The sequence below is a fragment of the Rhamphochromis longiceps genome, linkage group LG19, assembly GCF_057381845.1.
Source record: "Rhamphochromis longiceps isolate RC_006_pf linkage group LG19, R_longiceps_female_GT1.1, whole genome shotgun sequence".
Classification (NCBI taxonomy): Eukaryota; Metazoa; Chordata; class Actinopteri; order Cichliformes; family Cichlidae; genus Rhamphochromis; species Rhamphochromis longiceps.
The window spans coordinates 26,914,410-26,936,778 of record NC_140575.1 but is presented as its reverse complement, the minus strand read 5'-3'; the positions used below and the strand labels follow the sequence as shown (position 1 = coordinate 26,936,778).

The 22,369-nt window shown below is 39.4% G+C and overlaps 2 protein-coding genes across 2 annotated transcripts; both read left to right on the top strand.

Moving 5' to 3' along the window:
• The first annotated feature begins 2,713 nt into the window (after positions 1-2,713).
• LOC146646917 (cathepsin L-like peptidase) lies at positions 2,714-10,634 on the top strand. The gene is made up of 8 exons (XM_085392418.1): positions 2,714-2,850; positions 3,118-3,222; positions 3,398-3,540; positions 4,848-5,045; positions 5,142-5,333; positions 5,406-5,568; positions 10,215-10,320; positions 10,535-10,634. Exons 2-8 carry the CDS (start codon positions 3,123-3,125, stop codon positions 10,632-10,634), a joined length of 1,002 nt encoding a protein of 333 aa, XP_085248544.1. The 5' UTR covers positions 2,714-2,850; positions 3,118-3,122.
• Positions 10,635-13,006: 2,372 nt separating this feature from the next.
• On the top strand, positions 13,007-15,468 carry LOC146646916 (cathepsin L-like peptidase). The gene is made up of 8 exons (XM_085392410.1): positions 13,007-13,144; positions 13,414-13,518; positions 13,717-13,859; positions 14,009-14,206; positions 14,300-14,491; positions 14,564-14,729; positions 14,839-14,944; positions 15,159-15,468. Exons 2-8 carry the CDS (start codon positions 13,419-13,421, stop codon positions 15,256-15,258), a joined length of 1,005 nt encoding a protein of 334 aa, XP_085248536.1. The 5' UTR covers positions 13,007-13,144; positions 13,414-13,418; the 3' UTR covers positions 15,259-15,468.
• The last annotated feature ends 6,901 nt before the right edge of the window (positions 15,469-22,369 follow it).

Sequence of the window (22,369 nt, the reverse complement as noted above, 5' to 3'; positions counted from 1 at the left end):
TAACCTTCCCTGTGTTTCTATGGTCCATGTGTTCGGGGATTTCATGTTTCATGCACTTATTTTCCCAGTTCAAGTTTTATGTTAGTTTCTTCCTTCCTTTTTCCTTTCTTTTGGTTTATGTTTTCGTTTTCAGCGACAAGAAGTGCTCGCTTTTCGTTAAAGTTTAATTCTGCCTCACTCATCTGCATCTGGTTACACACACCACAACCTCCACACAATCTGCGGCCTGGATTGTGACACTATTAGAGTGTTTTTTATTAACATTTATTTTCAAAAAGTGGAACAGGACAGAGACATTTATTTTCTTTCTTCATACATGTTGGTTGATTAGAAATTCAATAACAGTGTAATTCTGAGAACTGAGAAGGGAAAGAAATGGATGACAGTAATGGCAAAAACAGTCAAAACATGTTTGACAAGCTGCACTGGTTTAATCACAAGTTAAATTTTCCGTCAAAGTTCTTCCTCTGCTCGTGCTTTATGTTTAAAATCACTCAGTTATACGGACATAATAAATGTTATGAGTAATCAGAGTGATCACAGTTCAGCCTTTTTTATATTGGTGTGCATATCATTTTCAGCTGCTTATGTTTTCTTTAGTGTCTAAAACCTTTAATTTGATTCTCTTTACAAATAAGTCTGACCTTTGCTCATCATCACTACAGGTACACATACAATTCAAGTGATATAGTTTGTCTTTTTTCAAATTTCTTTTTTCAAAAACAGTTGAAGAAAAAACTTCCCCTACTACAACAACTTCTTCTCTTTAACTTTGTCAGACATTCTTGATGAGATTTTCCAAGATATGGTAAATGGCCTGCATTTGTATAGCGCTTTTCTAGTCCCTAAGGACCCCAAAGCGCTTCACACTACATTCGGTCATTCACCCATTCACACACAGGCGATGGCAAGCTACATTGTAGCCACAGCTGCCCTGGGGCGAGGCAGAGGACTGCCGGACACTGACGCCACCGGGCCCTCTGACCACCACCAGTAGGCAAACATGGGGTTAGTATCTTGCCCAAGGATATTTGACATGCAGCCAGGAGGCAGCCTGGGATCAAACCACGGACCTTCTGATTAGTGGCTGAGCTGCTCTGCCACCTGAGCTACAGCCACCCCACAAGACAAACAGGAACTGTAGATTCAAAATTTGTGATGAGTAACAATTTACTCATCACATATTGACTTCATTTACTTCATCAAAATCTATAGTCTGTAATGTTTTATGATTTTTAAATCAAATAAAATGTGAATTTTGACCTTTGACTTGTGCTAACTTTTTTTTATATCACTGCATTATTTTGTGACAAATTTGAACTTGTCATGATTTTTAAAATCTAATAAGACATTTCTCAGTGAAAAAGTCATCCACGGAGGCTCTACAGAGCAGGTTAATCAGCTTTATTTTCTTGGAAGCACAAAAGTCTGCAGAAAACTGAATAGAAAGAAAAATCACTCAAGTGCTGAATATCTCTGTGTGGATAAAAGTAGATTAATTAACACAGTTTCTAATGATAGAAACCACTGCATGGTTATTAAGTCACACAACAAAGTGTAACACACACAATCTCATGAACTGAAAGTTCGCCAAGGAGTGGACCCAAATGCAGACACCAAGACGCAGAGGAAACTATTTACAAGAGTTATTATTTGACAGCAGAGTTTGTGAGCCAGATTAGAAATGGCTATGGGGAGTGGTGAGTGGAGCTGAGAAGGGAGCTGGATCACAGGGGGGTCACGGCGAGAGACAGAGAGGCAAAAGGGATCCTGTAACAGACAGAGACAGAGTTATTGTATGGATAATGAGCAGTCAACTCAGAGTCTTTTGCTGGTGAGTTTATTCTGCTTACTTCCAGGTCCAGGCTTTGAAGGCCCTGAGGAAGGGAGGTCCGTGGGAATTTCCAGTGTATTCGTGGTATAATGGCAAGTTATGCCGCTACGCTAGTTACCGCCATGGAGAGCATAATGAACTGCCGAGTAAAAGCAGGTTGCACAGGTTTAAGTAGCTCTCCCACTGATTGCTTGCACATGAGCACTAGATGAGACACATGAAGCTTCACCCCAGTGGGATGGACAGCAGCTGAACACTGATGACAAAGTATATCCTTATTATCAAGGAACACATTACATTATAACAGGATTGGGCCAAAACAGGTGAAACTGAATATGCCAATGGAAGATCAAGCAGAGGTATCTATGCCACATTTCAAAAGGGAAAAAGACATTTTCAATGAATAAAATCAAATTTCAGAGTAGTGGCATTTAGAGAATAGTGTTTTTAAGTAGACCAACGGGAGAAATATACCACAGCCTTTTTTGTCCGTTTGAATAGTCACAATATATATCAGTCTAGGACTGTTTTGTCACTGAGCCCAGAAACACCTGCAAAAACTTTGTGAGACCAAAGAAGACCAAGAAATGCTGATTATCATGAAGGGTCCTCCACCTAATCACTTCAGTGAACAACTGTGAGAGGTGTAAAAAGCCAGACGTTCTGTGAAATCTTAACATTGTCAAATCCTGCAACAAGCTACTGAAACGCTGATCATGTCCTCCTGATGATTCATGACACTTAAGTTCCTTGTTTTTGCTGAGGCTGAATAAAACGTTTTCTTAAATTTGTGGCACTGTGCGATCCTCCTCTTAATGTATAGCTCCACCTTTTTCTATTTCAGTGCCTAACATTCCTTCTCTTCTTTGAAGAGCTGCTGAAAAACACCTGACTGACTGGTATGAAGTAATCATAACAGGTAGTCAGGTAAATAAAAACACCTCTCTGACACAGAGCTGTATCTCACACAGGTGGTTATTCTTCAGTCTTCACAACAGACAAAGACAACGAGACAGGTAAGTAGCTGCAGCACAGATGATAACACATAGACAGGTCCAAATACACTTTCAGTAATGCAAAGATTCATTATTTCGAGAAAGAATTACAAGAAGAGATTAAAAAGAAACTGGAACTGAGACAGAGCACAAAGTATGGTAGTATGAAAATGACATCCAGCATTTTGACAGAAAATATTTTAATGCTGATGTGAAAAAGATCAGAAAATGCCTGTGTGGTTTCCTGTAAGTCACAAAGGATTTCTGTCTTTTTCCGTTTGTGTTCAGTCAAGATGAAGTTGCTGCTTGTTGTTTCTGCTGTTCTGGCTGTATCCAGCTGTGCCAGCATCTCTCTGGAAGATCTGGAGTTTCACGCCTGGAAGCTCAAGTTTGGTGAGACAGCAGACTCTTTCTCTACTCTTATATTGAAGGTTTTTGTCAGAAGCTACTGATCATGCTTTGTGGTTTTTACAATAATGTCTCAAAGTGAGATTTGTATTCATTAATGATCGATTACACATGATTTTCTTTTATTCTGTTTCTGATATTTCACTTTTCCGACTGGCAGGAAAATCCTATGATTCTCCATCAGAGGAGAGTCACCGTAAGCAGATCTGGCTCACCAACCGCAAACTTGTGCTAATGCACAACATCTTAGCTGATCAGGGCTTCAAATCCTACCGGCTTAGTATGACCTACTTTGCTGACATGGTATGTGTAGAAACAGAAGCCAGTCAGGTTTCAAAATGACACATCAAAGTTCATTATTTGAATAGTCAAATTCAAATTTTATTTGTCACGTACACAGTCATACACAGTACGATATGTAGTGAAATGCTTGGACAACTGCTCGTGACCTAAAGAAAACAAAAAAGGAAAAGGCTATGAATAAGATAGGAAATAAATATGAAAAATTAAAAAGGGTAAATTTAACTAGGAAGGAATAAGATAATATATATAAATTAAAGTTGAAAATAAAATAACTGTACAACAAAATACACAATATACACAATATAGAACTATATAAGAATGTATGAAGAAATATAAATAAATATATACACAATAACAGCAGCTGTAAAAATATTAACTGGAAATGAAGAATATAGTGACCAGTGTTGTGCAATCCACATTATGTCTTGTGCAGTGCAAATATGCTTAAAGTGATTTAAGTGATGAAGTGAAAACAATGTCCAGAATGTCCAGTGTGTGTGTAAGAACTGTATGTGTGGGTCAGTACTGTGTGGTGGTGTGATTGAGAGACCGTATCGCCTGCGGGAAGAAGCTCCTCCTCAGTCTCTCTGTGTTGGTCTTCAGGGAGCGGAATCGCTTTCCTGACCTCAGCAGAGAGAACAGTCTGTTGTTGGGATGGCTGAGGTCCTTCACGATCTTCCTGGCCTTGGTCCAGCACCGCCTGCTGTAGATTGAGTGCTGGTCAGGGAGCTCGGAGCGGATGGTGCGCTCAGCTGACCGCACAACCCTCTGTAGAGCTCATCTGTCCTGCATGGTGCTGTTCCCGAACCAGGTTAAGATGTTTCCCGTCAGGATGCTCTCTATGGTGCACGAGTAAAAGTTCCTGAGCACCTTGGAGGGCAGTTGGAAGTCTCTCAAGCGTCTGAGGTGGTAGAGACGCTGACGGGCCTTTTTCACCACGGTGTTGATGTGACAGGACCATGACAGGTCCTGCCTGCGTGATGTGAACTCCGAGGTATTTGAAGCTGTCCACTCTCTCCACTGGGCACTCGTTGATGACGGGGGTCTGGTAGTTCCTCTCCTGCTTAGTGCTGAAGTCCACTATCAGCTCCTTTGTCTTACTGACGTTTAGAAGGAGGTTGTTCCTCTGGCACCAGTTCACCAGATTCCTAATCTCCTTCAGGTAGGCCGTCTCGTTGTTATCAGAGATCAGGCCCACTACGACGGTGTCATCAGTCATCAGTAGTCTTGATTACATTAGCATATAAGGACAAAAACAAATACATTTTGAATTTTAAAAAAACATGAATTTTGTTCTTCTTCATCAGGAAAATGAAGAGTACATAAAGCTGGTTTCCCAGGGCTGCCTCGGCTCCTTCAATGCTTCTCTGCCACGCCGTGGTTCTACCTTCCTTCGGCTGCCTGAAGGTACTGATCTGCCCGACACTGTTGACTGGAGGGATAAGGGATATGTCACTGAAGTCAAGGATCAGAAGATGTGTGGCTCCTGCTGGGCCTTCAGCACAGTAAGTCTATACAGGAATCAGTCTTCCTCGTTTTTGTAAAGCGGGAAACTTTGCTCAACTGTTGTCTGGTTTCAAATTGACTCATTCTTGTTGCAGACTGGTGCACTGGAGGGTCAGCACTTCAGGAAGACAGGAAAACTGGTGTCTCTGAGTGAGCAGCAGCTGGTCGACTGCTCTCAGAGCTTTGGCACCCACGGTTGTAATGGAGGCTGGATGTACTATGCCTTCCAGTACATCAAAGCCAATGGAGGAATTGACACTGAGCAGTCCTACCCTTATGAGGCTAAGGTAAATGGGCAGCAATATGTCAAAAACATATCACGTCAGCTCTCTTGTTGATGTAAATCACTTCTCAACTAGGATGGATCATGCCGTTACAACCCTACAAGTGTTGGAGCCACATGCACTGGCTATGCTTATGTGGAAAAATATGATGAAGAAGCCCTGAAGGAGGCTGTGGCCACCATCGGACCGGTTTCTGTGGCCATTAATGTTCAAGATTCCTTCCGGTTCTATACATCAGGTGCAGACATTAAAACATTGTTTTGAAAGTGCCAAGAAAAATATCTTCAATTTAGAGCTGGGCGATATGAGATTTTTTCATATCACGATATGTTTTTTTCATTTCAGGCGATAAAGATATCTATCACGATATAAGCCAAATAACTATATTTGTAAGATTTAAATGTGCCGTTGCTCACAAGTAAAATGTGAAATAATCAGCAGCTTGTTTTTAAATATTTATTTCCCATAATAAGTTCAACAGGGTAGATGTACTTAAGGAACATGAGACTTTTTCAGATAAATAAAGGCAAATATTGCAAACTACACAAAAGGCAGCCGCTAATAGTGATGTGCGATACCAGTGATTTCCTTTTCGATCCGATACCAAGTAAAATTCATGGTGGTATTGGCGATACCGATCCGATACCGATACTTTTTAACATTAAGTTTTTCTACATTGTATTTCAAATTTTAGCTTCAAATTGATTACAGAACATCAGACTACTTTTTTTTTTTACTGTTTAATAATGCAGAATTATTATATACATATAAAAAAAACCTGAAGTTGTGTGCTATTTGAACACATAATTTAACATGTCATTTAACGTTTATCTTGTCTGGACATGTCAACAAAAACATTCAACATAATTTAACATGTCATTTAACGTTTATCTTGTCTGGACATGTCAACAAAAATATTCAACACAATTTAACATGTCATTTAACGTTTATCTTGTCTGGACATGTCAATAAAGACATTCAACATAATTTAACATGTCATTTAACGTTTATCTTGTCTGGACATGTCAACAAAAACATTCAACATAATTTAACATGTCATTTAACGTTTAACTTGTCTGGACATGTCATCAAAAACATTTGACAGTAACACTTTCCCTTATTCACAGGTTTTTGTTTAGGAACAACAGCATATTTACAGTTTTCCCTCTAAGTCTGCTCCGTTTTTTGCTCACAACCTCTCCTGCTTTTGAAAAGATTCTCTCTGCAGGTACAGAAGAAGCAACAATTCCTAGGTATCTCACTACAAGTCTGCTTAGGGATGGGAAGGTTTGTTCATGTTCTTGCCACCAAACCAATGGATTCTTATCTCGGGGAATCAGTTTTTCCTCTGAGTACCGGCGTATTTCAATGAGTACATCACTGGAAGCTGACCGGTGATGTTGGCTTGACACAACCTGCATGTCAAAATCTGTCCATATCCCTCCTTTTGTTGCAGCTGGACCTGCGGGTGGAGGACTCGGGATAGACCCTGAAGTAGAAGGCCCTGAGGAGGCAGAGCTAACAATAGGCGTTGAGCTTACAGTTAGAGTGGGAGCAGACTGTCCTGTCTGATAGACTTCTTGCATTTCAGTGTGGAGACGTTTCTTTAATACTTCAACATTGTCTTTGTCACGAAAACCAAGGTGTTTAAACCTAACATCCAGAAATGTACTTGCAGCTAGACAGTGAATGCTCTCAATACCCCTGAATCTGCGCTGGCATTGCTGTGCCAGCTGTGTGGCAAGGGAGCTGCCCTGATGTTCACAGGCTGCTACAGCCCTGTGAATGAGTGACACAAGTGGAATCACTTTGGAGACTGAAACATGTTTTTCAGATGAAACTTCCTGTGTTACTTCTTCAAACGGCCGTAGTACAACAACTGTTTCCTTGATCAGGGATAATTCTCCCGCATTTAAGCATAGTTGATTCTTCCCTAAAAGGCAGAGGGCTGTGGTCACGGCTTCATTTTGCTCACAGAGCCGCTCCAACATGTAAAAGACAGAGTTCCAGCGGGTATCTACTGACTGAATTAGCTTGTGCTCTGCCACTTTCAACTGTTGCTGAATATCCTTAAGCTTCTCAGTAGCCTTTGTGCTGTGGTGAAAAAAGGACACAATCGCACGGCATTTTTCCAGCACCTGCACCACTTCTGGGACAGCTTTTACACTGTCCTTTACAACTAAATTCAGTGTGTGCGCAAAACATGGAAAATGCCTCCATCCAGCTTTGTGCACTGCAGCAACCATATTTGCACCATTGTCTGTGACAACTGCAACCACCTTCTCAGTTATGCCCCATTCTTCTGTGATTTGCTTAAGTGCTGAGCTGATATTATCTGCTGTATGCTGCCCATGGAAAGAGTGGGTTTCCAGGACAAATTCTCTCATTTGCCAGTTTTCAATGAGATGGCATGTTACAGTCAAATATGCCTCTGTGGACACTGAGGTCCACATATCAGTGGTGAGAACAACACTGGAAGCATTTTGCAAAGATGCTCTTACTTTGTCTTTACATTCATCAAACAAATTTACAAGATGAGTCTCAGTCAGTGATTTTCTTCCTGGGAGTTTATATTTTGAGTCAAGAGCGCTCACAAATCCCTGGAAACCCTGGTCCTCCACTATGGACAGAGGCTGGAGGTCCTTCACAATCATCTCTACAAGGCATCTTGTGAGTGTTGCTGCTCTTGGGGAATCATCTACAAAGAAAAGAAAATACAAAGGGCAAAACAAAAGATGGGGTATACTGCACTGAATGTTTAATCTTTTTAGAGTCATGTATGCAGTCTGTTAAAATAGCCTAAGGGGAAAGGAATTGATAGTTTACATATACTTGCTGTTTTACATAGAATGCTGTGTGAATGAAATTGTCAGTATAATACATAATTAAAGGAATAAATAAGTTTGTCAATACCTGCATTTTAAAATATTCAAATAACTCAGCCAAAAAAATTAAACTGAGTGAAAATAATAATAAAGCTAATAGATAATAATAGTATCTATAAAACGTTTCTCTTATCTATGAAATAATCTTCAACTGAATTTTTATGTTTTAAAGATTACAATGCCTGTTTTACTGCAAGTACTCTGTATATTTTAATGCGACCTAGCCTGTGTACCCAGCATTTTCCTCCTCTGTACCTGGATAGTGCCTGCCTGCAGCACTAAAGGACTCCGCGAGAGACGTCTGTCTCGCCCTAGCAGCACCTGTCCCTCTCCTCTCCTCCTCTTCGGTTCGCCTCAACATGACCTGATCATATTCTGTGTTATGATTAATTCTGAGGTGTTTTACGAGGTTAGTGGTGTTGCCACAACACCTCACTGTCTTGCCACATACATCACAAACCGCGTCTTGGCTGTTTGTGGAGGTAAAATATGTCCACACATGACTTCGCTTGCGTTCGGCCATTGTTTTGAGTGCGCAAGTGCGCACGCCAAGGGGCTGCGAGACATTTATACAGCCGTATTTCGCACATGACTAAGAAAGGCGGAAGAGGAAGTAGTTCCTTCAAATGTAGATAATCCGAATGTTATAGTTTCTATCCACTGTGTTCCTGTTGATGATAAACTAGATATTTACCCTAAATTACTAAAATATCGATATTTTAATGGGAGAATCGATTCTAGAACATAAATGACTGGTATCGGAGGAATCGATATTTCAGGATCGATCCGCACATCACTAGCCGCTAAAGCGTTTAAGTTTCAAAATAGAACAAATGAAACAGACTAAATTGTCAATTCCACTTAGAAACAAAGTATTAATTCTAAAAATAAATCTCAGTTTGTTTTACAGAAGAACAGACAAAACTGACTAACTTTTGTCAGTATCAAATAAACTGAGAACTAAAAGGAAATTCTCAATCTCTCCTTGTTGTATAGCTTAGCTTTTCAAACAGTTTTAACAGTTACTTTAGTCTGACAAAAGCTGAATGACGAATTAGCGCTTCCAGTCAGAGACTGAGGCTACGTCCACACATACACGGGTATTTTTGAAAACGGAGATTTTCCGTTTTCGTTTAAAAAAAAAATCCCGTCCACACATAAAGGCAGAAATGAAGGAAAACGCTGCTATGAACATGCCAAAGCAGCAGGTGGCGCTAGAATCCTAACCGTGCAGAAATGTTGGCCAATCAGAAGTCTAGAAGCCTCGGTGGGAAAAAGTAAACAAAGCTGGGGCATAGAAGCAGAACCGAGTCGTATGTGTGGAGGGACAGTAACTGTGTGTATATGTAAGCATTTAAACACTGCAGAGAGTAGAATTAACAGTAACAGTATTGTAGAAATTCATTTCACCGAAACAATAACGTGACGCACAGTGTGACGCATGCACCAGTTTATTGTATTTTCAGACTTGTTTTCGGCACAATTTACAGTGCACGCTACTCTGTTTTTTGTCAGACTTGAAATAGCCGAAATACCTTCAAACTACGGAACTTCTATGGCTCTTCCGTTCGACAATCTCTCCGGCATTGGAACCATCATCTGTTTTCTCTTCGGTCACGCTCGGTTGATTTTTCTAGTCGGCACACTCATTTCCTCCATTATGCGCTGGCTCCATTACCCGCTGGCTGCTTCCCAAACAAACACAGGTGCGGCTTGGCACTTGTGCTGTACGTAACAAGTCACGCGACGTGACGCTGCGGCTGTGATTGGTTCGGCTCTGCGCTACTGAATTTGGATCGGCTGACCTTTTTTTTTTTTTTTAAGAGGACAAGAGCGGCGAGGTCTATCGCGATAGCTTAATTTCTCTATCGAGTAAAAGTTATATCGCGATACATATCGTTATGGTTCTATCGCCCAGCTCTACTTCAAATAGTACAAGAACTGAGAAGTGTTTTATTTGTTCTTTACACCTGTCAGTCTAATTCACCTGTATTTAAAGGAGTGTATGATGAACCTGGGTGCAGCAGCACAATATTGAACCATGCTGTGCTGGTTGTGGGTTATGGTACTGAGAATGGACATGACTACTGGCTGGTCAAGAACAGGTAAATACCCACAGGTGACGGTCATATTTGAATTCATGCACTTCATTCCTGCTAACATTCACTGAGTGCTGATGCACAGCTGCATATAAAGGCATCTTATTTGTGGTTTCACAGCGTAATACAGATCATTATGTCGCTGCATGCTGTTCAACTATTAGTGTGAACATAACTGAGTTTTACCTGCTAAATGTTGTTATTTTCTGTCTTTCTGTAGCTGGGGTCTTGGATGGGGACAGATGGGATACATTAAGATGAGCAGGAACAAACTCAACCAGTGTGGGATTGCTACTGTAGCACTCTACCCTCTGGTCTGAAGTAGTGGAAACAAACTCACCTACATTTGTTATTCCATTTGAACAAAATGTACTCATGTTAATTTTAAACATCTGTTTACTTAAACATTTAAGATGAATCTAAATATATGTGAACATTTAAGATTCATTCAATCCAGGTTAGTGCTAGTCTAGGATTTTCCTCAATGTGGTCAAAGTGTATAATTGTATGTCTAAAAAGAAAAAAAAAGTTTTGTATGGAAATATACTTTCTTCTGGTGTTTTATGGAATAACCTTTTAATGACTACAAATACATGTAAAGAAATGAAATATTTCAGACTGAGATGTAAACATTTACTTTTGTGTGTTTCACTTTGTTTCTAGTGTGTAGCTTAATAAGTAAATCAGTCCACTGTGAGGACAGATTTTATGTTTCCAAGAGAATAAAGATGACTGACTGGGCACATGTCAAAGGTCAGTCATGACAGGATTTCTATTTTTCTTTGTCATTTGGAGAGATGATTATGACAGTGTTCACTATTGGGTCACATTATATATATCCAATAATTTACTTTAATTAAAATAAACATTATATATACTTATTAATACGTTTTTGTCACTTTATTACATGTGCTAAGACTATGGCTTATAGGCAGGCTAAGGAATTATAGATTATTTCTGTTAGCACATCATAGCATAGTTCGACAAGCCTTGTTAAGCAACACTGTTTATCCACGTGCCATCTAACAAACTTTCTCTGGTTCCTCCAAACCACCTCAGAGCTCTACAAAAATGATTTGCTAGCAAAGAAGACCTTCCACCTGACCTCACTTGTTCACAACATGGCATCATTTGTATGAAACATTGTGTACAAATTTGAAAATAAATGTATATTTTAATTGTTGTCTCAGATACTTGATAACAATTATTAACAAAAGAGTTTTGAGAATGCAGTTTGCACTAGGTTAGGTCCATAATTTGCTGCAAAACACAGTTTTTGTCATTTTTCTTCTCTACACCCCACAGTGGATTTAAAGAGAAAAAGTCAGTATGTGATTGTATTTAATGAAACGTGGTTGAAAAGCTTTGTTAAATTCCCCAAACTTGTTCATGAATCTCCGCCACGTGACAAGTTCACCTTCTTTATGCCCACAATGTCCAAAAGTCCTTATTAACTCATATGCAGTTAGTTCTGGTCAGTTGATGTGTTAGAAGCCAATTTAAACACTGTGCAGTTTCCAATTATTCCCTGCATATGCATGTGTCTACATGCCATAGTGTTTTTTATTATCATTTATTTTCAAAAACAGAACAGGACAGAAAAGGGCATGAAAGGTTTAACCTGAAATTCTCTGAAAGTGTAATTCTGGGAACTGCTGCGGGAAACATGGATGACAGTAACGGCACAAAAACTCTTTACGTTAAAACATGTTTCACAGGTTGCACTGGTTTATTAAGAAGTTAAAGTTCAGTTTATGGACTTCACATAGTTCAGCCGCTTCTTTTCTTCCTCTGCTCATGTTTCATGTTTAAAATCACTCAGTTATACAGACATAATAAATGATATGAGTATTCAGAGTGATCACGGTTCAGCCTTTTATGTTGTGCATATCGTTTTCAGCTGCTTATGTTTTCTTATACCACAGCCTTTTTTGCTCATATGAATAGATGATGGTGACAATATATATAAGTCTAGAACTGTTTTGTCACTGAGCTCAGAAACACATGCAAAACAAAGAAGACCAGGAAATGCTGATTATCATGAAGGTTCCTCCACCTAATCACCTCATCAATACTTCAGTGAACAACTGTGAGAGGTGTAAAAAACATTACATTATAACAGGATTGGACCAAAAGAGGCGAAACTGAATATGCCAATGGAAGATCAAGCAGAGGTATCTATGCCACATTTCAATAGGGGAAAAGACATTTTCAATGAATAAAATCAAATTTCAGAGTAGTGGCATTTAGAGAATAGTGTTTTTAAGTAGACCAACGGGAGAATATACCACAGCCTTTTTTGTCCGTTTGAATAGTCACAATATATATCAGTCTAGGACTGTTTTGTCACTGAGCCCAGAAACACCTGCAAAAACTTTGTGAGACCAAAGAAGACCAAGAAATGCTGATTATCATGAAGGGTCCTCCACCTAATCACTTCAGTGAACAACTGTGAGAGGTGTAAAAAGCCAGACGTTCTGTGAAATCTTAACATTGTCAAATCCTGCAACAAGCTACTGAAACGCTGATCATGTCCTCCTGATGATTCATGACACTTAAGTTCCTTGTTTTTGCTGAGGCTGAATAAAACGTTTTCTTAAATTTGTGGCACTGTGCGATCCTCCTCTTAATGTATAGCTCCACCTTTTTCTATTTCAGTGCCTAACATTCCTTCTCTTCTTTGAAGAGCTGCTGAAAAACACCTGACTGACTGGTATGAAGTAATCATAACAGGTAGTCAGGTAAATAAAAACACCTCTCTGACACAGAGCTGTATCTCACACAGGTGGTTATTCTTCAGTCTTCACAACAGACAAAGACAACGAGACAGGTAAGTAGCTGCAGCACAGATGATAACACATAGACAGGTCCATATACACTTTCAGTAATGCAAAGATTCATTATTTCGAGAAAGAATTACAGGAAGAGATTAAAAAGAAACTGGAACTGAGACATAGAGCACATAGTATGGTAGTATGAAAATGACATCCAGCATCTTGACAGAAAATATTTTAATGCTGATGTGAAAAAGATCATAAACTGCCTGTGTGGTTTCCTGTAAGTCACAAAGGATTTCTGTCTTTTTCTGCTTGTGTTCAGTCAAGATGAAGTTGCTGCTTGTTGTTGCTGCTGTTCTGGCTGTATCCAGCTGTGCCAGCATCTCTCTGGAAGATCTGGAGTTTCACGCCTGGAAGCTCAAGTTTGGTGAGACAGCAGACTCTTTCTCTACTCTTATATTGAAGGTTTTTGTCAGAAGCTACTGATCATGCTTTGTGGTTTTTACAATAATGTCTCAAATGAAAGAAAACCTTTTAGCTTAAATTAAAATTTTATTCATTAATGATCGATTACACGTGATTTTCTTTTATTCTGTTTCTGATATTTCACTTTTCCGACTGGCAGGAAAATCCTACGATTCTCCATCAGAGGAGAGTCACCGTAAGCAGATCTGGCTCACCAACCGCAAACTTGTGCTAATGCACAACATCTTGGCTGATCAGGGCTTCAAATCCTACCGGCTTGGTATGACCTACTTTGCTGACATGGTATGTGTAGAAACAGAAGCCAGTCAGGTTTCAGAATGACACATCAAAGTTCATTATTAGAATAGCCATGAGTAATTTTGGTTACAATTTGCATACAGCAGCTTTAAAAATTACAGTTAAACCCCAATAATTTTGCTCTTCTTCATCAGGAAAATGAAGAGTATAAACAGCTGGTTTCCCAGGGCTGCCTTGGATCTTTCAATGCTTCTCTGCCTCGCCGTGGCTCTACCTTCCTTCGCTTGCCTGAAGGTATTGATCTGCCCGACACTGTTGACTGGAGAGATAAGGGATATGTCACTGGTGTCAAGGATCAGAAGCAGTGTGGCTCCTGCTGGGCCTTCAGTGCAGTGAGTATATTGGAATCAGTCTTCCTACTGTTATAAAGTGGGAAACTTTGCTCGACTGTTGCCTTTTTAAAAACTGACTCATTCTTGTTGCAGACTGGTGCACTGGAGGGTCAGCACTTCAGGAAGACAGGAACGCTGGTGTCTCTGAGTGAGCAGCAGTTGGTCGACTGCTCTGGCACATATGGAAACATGGGCTGCAATGGAGGCTGGATGGACTCTGCTTTCCGGTACATCGAAGCCAATGGAGGAATTGACACTGAGACATCCTACCCTTATGAGGCTGAGGTAAATCGACAGCAGTATGTCAAAACCATATCACACCAAATCTCTTGTTGATGTAAATAATTTCTCAATTAGGACCGGATCTGTCGCTATAACCCTGCAAGTGTTGGTGCCACATGCAGCGGCTATGTTGATGTGAGTAAATTTAATGAAGAAGCCCTGAAGGAGGCTGTGGCCACCATCGGACCGGTTTCTGTGGCAATTGATGCTTCTCAGATGTCATTCCAGTTCTATACATCAGGTGCAGACATTGAAACACTGTTTTGGAAGATTTCTTCAAATAGTACAAGAACTGAGAAGTGTTTTATTTGTTCTTTACACCTGTCAGTCTAATTCACCTGTATTTAAAGGAGTGTATGATGAACCTGGGTGCAGCAGCCTAGAATTGGACCATGGTATGCTGGCTGTGGGTTATGGTACTGAGAATGGACATGACTACTGGCTGGTCAAGAACAGGTAAATACCCACAGGTGACGGTCATATTTGAATATATGCACTTCATTCCTGCTAACATTCACTGAGTGCTGATGCACAGCTGCATATAAAGGCATCTTATTTGTGGTTTCACAGCGTAATACAGATCATTATGTCGCTGCATGCTGTTCAACTATTAGTGTGAACATAACTGAGTTTTACCTGCTAAATGTTGTTATTTTCTGTCTTTCTGTAGCTGGGGTCTTGGATGGGGACAGATGGGATACATTAAGATGAGCAGGAACAAACTCAACCAGTGTGGGATTGCTAGTGCAGCAAGCTACCCTCTGGTCTGAAGTGGTGGAAACAAACTCAGCTACATTTGTTTTTCCATTTGAACAAAATGTACTCATGTTAATTTTAAACCTTTGTTTACATAATCCGAAATATATGTGAACATTTAAGATTTATTCAATCCAGGTTAGTGTTAGTCTAGGATTTTCTTCAATGTGGTCGAAATATATAATTTTACGTCCAAAAAGTAAATAAACTGAGATGCAAACATTTACTTTTGTCTGTTTCACTTTGTTGCTCGTGTGTAGCTTAATAAGTGGATCAGTCCACTGTGAGGACAGATTTTATGTTTCCAAGAGAACAAAGATGACTGAGTAACCCCCAGTTTCTCCTCTAGATGGATGATATTTTTGTTTAATTGAGACACATATTGACAATAGTTATTGCATAATTGACATTAAATGATACAATAGTATGCAAAACATTAAGTGATGCACATTTGGCTGTTCCTTTTCAGAACCAAAGTTAGTACATGTTAAAGGTCGGTCATGACAGGCGAGAGATTAAAGAGATTTAAAAACAAATAAAAGAACTTAAAAAACGATCCTAAAACATACAGGTTGCCAGTGGAGTGAAATTAAAATGGTGGTGATGTGCTCAGACTTTTCTGCTCCAGTTAAAAAACGCTCTGCAGCATTTTGCACAACCTGCAGACTTCTAATGGATGCATCACATAATTGCCATTAAATGATACAAAACATTAAAATGATTAAATGATGCAAAACATTCGTAATGCACATTTGGCTCTTCCTTTTTGGAATAAAAGTTAGCACATGTCAAAGGTCAGTCATGACAGGATTTCTATTTTTCTTTGTCATTTGGAGAGATGATTATGACAGTGTTCACTATTGGGTCACATTATATATATCCAATAATTTACTTTAATTAAAATAAACATTATATATACTTATTAATACGTTTTTGTCACTTTATTACATGTGCTAATACTATGGCTTATAGGCAGGCTAAGGTATTATAGATTATTTCTGTTAGCACATCATAGCATAGTTTGACAAGCCTTGTTAAGCAACACTGTTTATCCACATGCCATCTAACAAACTTTCTCTGGTTCCTCCAAACCACCTCAGAGCTCTACAAAAATGATTTGATAGCAAAGAAGACCTTCCACCTGACCTCACTTGTTCACAACATGGCATCATTTGTATGAAACATTGTGTACAAATTTGAAAATAAATGTATATTTTAATTGTTGTCTCAGATACTTGACAACAATTATTAACGAAAGAGTTTTGAGAATGCAGTTTGCACTAGGTTAGGTCCATAATTTGCTGCAAAACACAGTTTTTGTCATTTTTCTTCTCTACACCCCACAGTGGATTTAAAGAGAAAAGGTCAGTATGTGATTGTATTTAATGAAACGTGGTTGAAAAGCTTTGTTAAATTCCCCAAACTTGTTCATGAAGCTCAGCCACGTGACAAGTTCACCTTCTTTATGCCCACAATATCCAAAAGTCCTTATTAACTCATATGCAGTTAGTTCTGGTCAGTTGATGTGTTAGAGGCCAATTTAAACACTGTGCAGTTTCCAGTTATTTGCTACATATGCATGTCTAGTATGGGGCAGGACAGGATGGTTTCAACATGAAAACTGAACGTGTATGAATGGGAACTGAGGAAGGAAACATATGGATGACAGTAACAGCAAAAATACTTTTTACATTAAAACATGTTTGACAGGCTCCACTGGTTTAATAACAAGCTAAAGTTTCAGTTTATGAACTTTACACAGTTCATCTGCTTCTTTTCTTCCTCTGCTCATGCTTCATATTTAAAATCACTCAGTTATGTGGACATAATTAACCTTTAATTTGATTCTTTTTACAAATCTGTCTGACCTTTGCTCATCATCACTACAGGTACACATAAAATTGTATCTTATAGATTGTTTTCTTTTTTAAAAGAAATGAAGAATGAATAATAGAGCGTGAGACATTAAGACACAAATTTAGACAAAAAAAACTTCTCTTTAACCTTTGTCGCACATTCTAGATGAGATTTTCCAAGATAAGGTGATGAGTTAGTTTTAAGAACAAGCAGGGCCTGTGGATTCCTGGTGGTAGTGATTGATGACTGACAGCTTCTTTCTGTTGTGCTCTGTTTACACTGAGGACGTCTGAGCAGAAATGAAGATTGAAGAGCCTAAAACCAACTGACACACATAGGTGGTTCAACACTCACGCAGACACTTTGTGTGGTGCTCACTACAATCTCAATAATTCATTGTTATTTGGCATTTGCACAAAAGAAAACGTTACAGTTCTTGGCTTAAAATTTTGAAAGCAAGTTTTTGAAATCACAATCATCAATGTCAAGAAGCATCACTGCATGTGACTACAGGCTTACGTCACAGCAACATTGAATGTGAAAAATGATTCTGATTATATTGTACCTAGTTAATTGTGTTATTTTATTTCTAATCTACAGTATTTCTTCACCTACAAGGGTTACTGTTCTCCTGAAGGGAGGGAGTGTATTCGTTTCTGTTTGTTTGTTAGCAAGCGACCCTTTATGGTGTTCAAGCTATCATTTTAGAATATTGTGTGATGGTAGATACAATTAACAGCTCGAGCTGATTTAATTGAGGTAAAAACTGGATCATGGTTAGATCGGATGCGAAAATCAGGAAATATTTTATGTTACCCACAATTTTTGTGGATTTCTGGTAGACTTCACAACAGAATGCTGACGTCAGCATGCTGCAACAAAAACATGGACATTTTATTATATTGTTATCATTTTAGTGTTTTGGTTTATTTAAAAAATAGGATTTCAAAAAACAAGACAATAGGATTTTTACCAGTGTTGCTTAACACAGCAAAGTGCTGCACATCAACAGAAAGAAAGAAACATTTAAGCTCATGTCAGCATGCATCAGAGAGATGACACAATGTGCCTTCAGTGTCACTGCCAAACATACCTGACTGCTTAGAATTCACTGAATCTATATTCCCGTCACCTGTAGCAGGAAGAATGTTGACAACAAAAACTGTCTTTACGGGATCACATGTTTGACAGGCAACACCGGTTGAAGTTAGAGGTTCACTTTTGTTTTTTTTACCTTGTTAGATTTGTATTGTTGATTGTCATTTATGCTTAGAAATATTTACTTCTATATGCTTAGAGTTTTGTAATTAGTTGTAGATTGGTAGAGGTTTTGATCCTTGATAGTCTGCAAACTTTGTGTGTATTAGACAGCACTTTGGGAGCATGAGAGGTCATACCGTGTCTTATTGTTTTATGATTAACGTAGTTGCGTCTGTTCTAGTCTAAGTGCTCTTTGTTTAGATGAACTGCAGGACTTCCTCACCGTGTTATCTAGGATGAACCATCTAGGGTGAGGGGGAGGCTACCCTCTTCCTGACCAAGGATGTTTGACCCTTTGATCAGCAGTCCACACACACACACACACACACACACACACACACACACACACACACACACACACACACACACACAGGCAAGGTACTCTTTGTGTGTATGTAGACGTCATATGTTAATGAACTTATGCATATTCATGTAACCTCAATAAAAGAACAGTGGTACGGGAGAACGGACGAGAGCAACTGGGGTCAAGCGAAGGAACAGTGCCTGTCCGGTTCTCTCCCGTGCACGAGAAACATGAAGAAGCTTGCCTACTTGTGTCTTGCTTTGCAGTGTAATTATATTGCCTTCAACGTTCCAGCGGATGGGTTCAAGCTACAAACCTATCATACCTCTCTTATTTGAGGTGCATAATCACTCACTTTCACTGATAAATACATAATCTGAACAATGATTAATTAAGGTGACACAGTTAAGACTTGCTTATGTTGGTGTGCAGATCATCTTCGTTGTTAATAAAACTTAATTTCACTTTGCAGATCAGTCTGACCTTTGCTCCTCATCACTACAGGCACATATAAAATAATGTTACACAGTTTGTTTGTTTTTTTCCTTTTTTGTTTTTAACCTTTACTTGCAAAACCAGAACAAAAGTAGAACAAAACCCAATAAGATCAGACGTGTTTTGTTTAGATGGATGGATTTTTCACTTTTTCAACATTTGGAGATGGTGGCACTGGTGCAGTGACAGTATGACGATGCAGAGGTTTGGAGTGGGAGACAAAGTTGGAGAGGCAAGGGTGAGATAGCTTGGACATGAGCAGAAGAGGGATAATTAATACACTGGACAAAGGGTTTTGAAAATGGAGCTGCCAGGCAGGAGAAAAAGAAGAACATCACAGAGAAAATTAATGGATGTAGTGAAGGAGTCCATGCAGAGGACTGGGTTGACAAAGATGCTTGGGATAGGGTGAGATTGAGGGAGATAACCTGCTGTGGTCACCAGCAGAAATAATAACAAGAAGAAGAAGAAGACAAATTCTTCATCATTCCCTTAGTTGCACATCCTGGATCCCAGATTGAATCAAGTTAAGCACATTCACACAACAATCCCTCATATATAGTACATGCCTCACACAGGCTGTCTGTGTAGGCTCCCAGGCATTACGGTCATGGTAATCTAAAGAGTGACTACACTTCTTTAAGTTTCTGGAAGACGTTCACTTATAAAAGAAGCCTTTTCAGCTATAAAACCAAATGGTAGAGAGTCCCAGATTCTTAACCCTAGTGGGAGTTGTCCCTTAAGAGGGTCCTTGACCAACTACTGATCATATGACTGATCACATAAGCCAAGGTATGAAAAAGAGTATGGGTCATTATCAGCAGAGGTCTTGGGTAAAACCATTGTGAGACCCTGCCTCACCCTGAGATCAACTTCTGAAACCATCTAGAGAGAAACAGAGTAACAAATGGAACAACATGAGATCAGGCGATGGGAAGTGAAACGTCTTTAAGAAACTTACAGAACTCCACTCAATTAGAAAAACTCTTACAGTCCTTTCTAAACATCCATAAATGGTCTGTTCTGTTACATATTATAAAACACGAGCTCTATCAAATGTCCCCTTTTCTTGAATAAGAAAATGTTTTTGAAGTTTTGTCTTGTGTCAAAATATGGAAAATCTTTACTTAGTGTATATGCACACAGGTCAGCACAAAGTATGCTAAAGAAAATCATGTTCACTGAAATAAAAACGTGGGAAAATTCACGTCCAGAAACACAAATCAATAAAACTCTGATTTTATAGTCCACAAGTCAGCATCTTGCATTTGGGTCTTAACTTCTTTACATCTCGACACATAGAATTTCTCCTGGGGGCCTCAATCCCTGCACCAACAGACCCTATTTCAGATGATCAAATAGGGATTTGATGGCACAACTGCATGATAATGACACAATCAGTTAAATCAAATGTATTAGCAGGGAAAAAACTAAAACAAGCAGTCCCCCAGGGTTGAACCACTATTTTGCATTATTGGATTTGAAAAAAAGAGAGAGAGAGAAACTGCGTACTGCTTTGTCCTGAGGCAACGAATTTTAATTAAATGAAAAATCTGTCAAAATCTGTTGTTAAACAATCGGACATAACTTTTAGATATTCACCTACATGGACATTTTATTAATAAAGTTATTTCATTTTAAACTAAACATGATACTTATCTCACCAGATGCTGTTGCTGCTACATGTGACTTTGGTTTCTGCAACGACTGGAGCACAACCATGTTAAAGAGAAAACGCTCTTCTCCTCATCAATATATATGATGGTGACATGTTTTGGGTCAATATTTTTATTAAAAAACAAAATAAAATGTAAAAGGACAATGTAATTATCAAAAATGTGGTTTCTTGCCTGAGGGCAACAACATGCTATGAAGGGCTAAATCAACACCGTGGTGTCTGCCAACAGGAAGAAACAGTGCTTGTCAGCATATGTCAGCGAAGACACAATGCACGCTGTGTGCACAAGTTCTATACATCAAAAGAGTCACAAGCAGTTGTTGCTTAGACTATCGCTCAACTTTGTGAAGTGTAGAGAGAAGAAACATGTTTAACAGGCAGCACTGGTTTAATCACAAGAAAAAGTTTCAGTTTGTGCTATGAGCTAGTCTGTGCAAAGTTCAAAAGCTTCCTGGGTTTTTTGCTCATTTTATTTGTATAAACACACACTCTCTGTGTGTGATGTAAGATAAGATAAGATAAGATAAGATAACCTTTATTAGTCCCACACGTGGGAAAATTTGTTTTGTCACCGCAGGAAGTGGACAGTGCAAAAGTTATGTAGCAAAAATTAGAATATAATAAGAAGGAATACAATACACAACTGTAGAGAACAGAATAAAATAAAAATACTATATACAGTAGAATAAAATAGAATACAATATACAATAGGATAATGTGATGTGACAATAAAAGTGATTTGATTTGATTTGATTTGATTTGATTTGATTTAAAAATAGAATACAAATTCTACATACAACTGAGTAAAAATACAACGATGCCAGAAAAGAGTATTGCACTTATTGCAAGTGTTATTGCACATGTGTGGATGTGTGTGTTTGATCAGTTGGAGTCTTTATTGTGGAGTCTGACAGCAGTGGGGAGGAAAGACCTGCGAAATCTCTCCGTCCCACACCGTGGGTGCCGCAGCCTGCCACTGAAGGAGCTGCTCAGTGCTGTCACAGTCTGCTGCATGGGGTGGGAGATGTTGTCCAACAGTGATGACAGCTTAGCCGCCATTCTCCTGTCACTCACCACCTCCACTGGGTCCAGAGGGCATCCTAGAACAGAGCTGGCCCTTCGGATCAGCCTGTTCAGTCTCTTCCTGTCCCCGGCAGAGATGCTGCCGCCCCAGCAGACCACACCGTAAAAGATAGCTGAGGCCACCACAGAGTCATAGAAGGTCTTCAGGAGTGGGCCCTCCACTCCAAACGACCTGAGTCTCCGCAGCAAGTACAGCCTGCTCTGCCCTTTCCTGTAGAGGGCGTCTGAGTTATGAGTCCAGTCCAGTCTGTTGTTCAGATGAACACCAAGGTACCTGTAGCTGTCCACAGCCTCGATGTCCATACCTTGGATATTCAGTGGTTGCAGTGGAGGATGTTTGTGCCTGCGGAAGTCTACCACCAGCTCCTTGGTTTTACTGGCGTTGATCTGGAGGTAGTTCAGCTGGCACCAGTCCACAAAGTCTTGGGTCAGTCCTCTGTACTCCTTG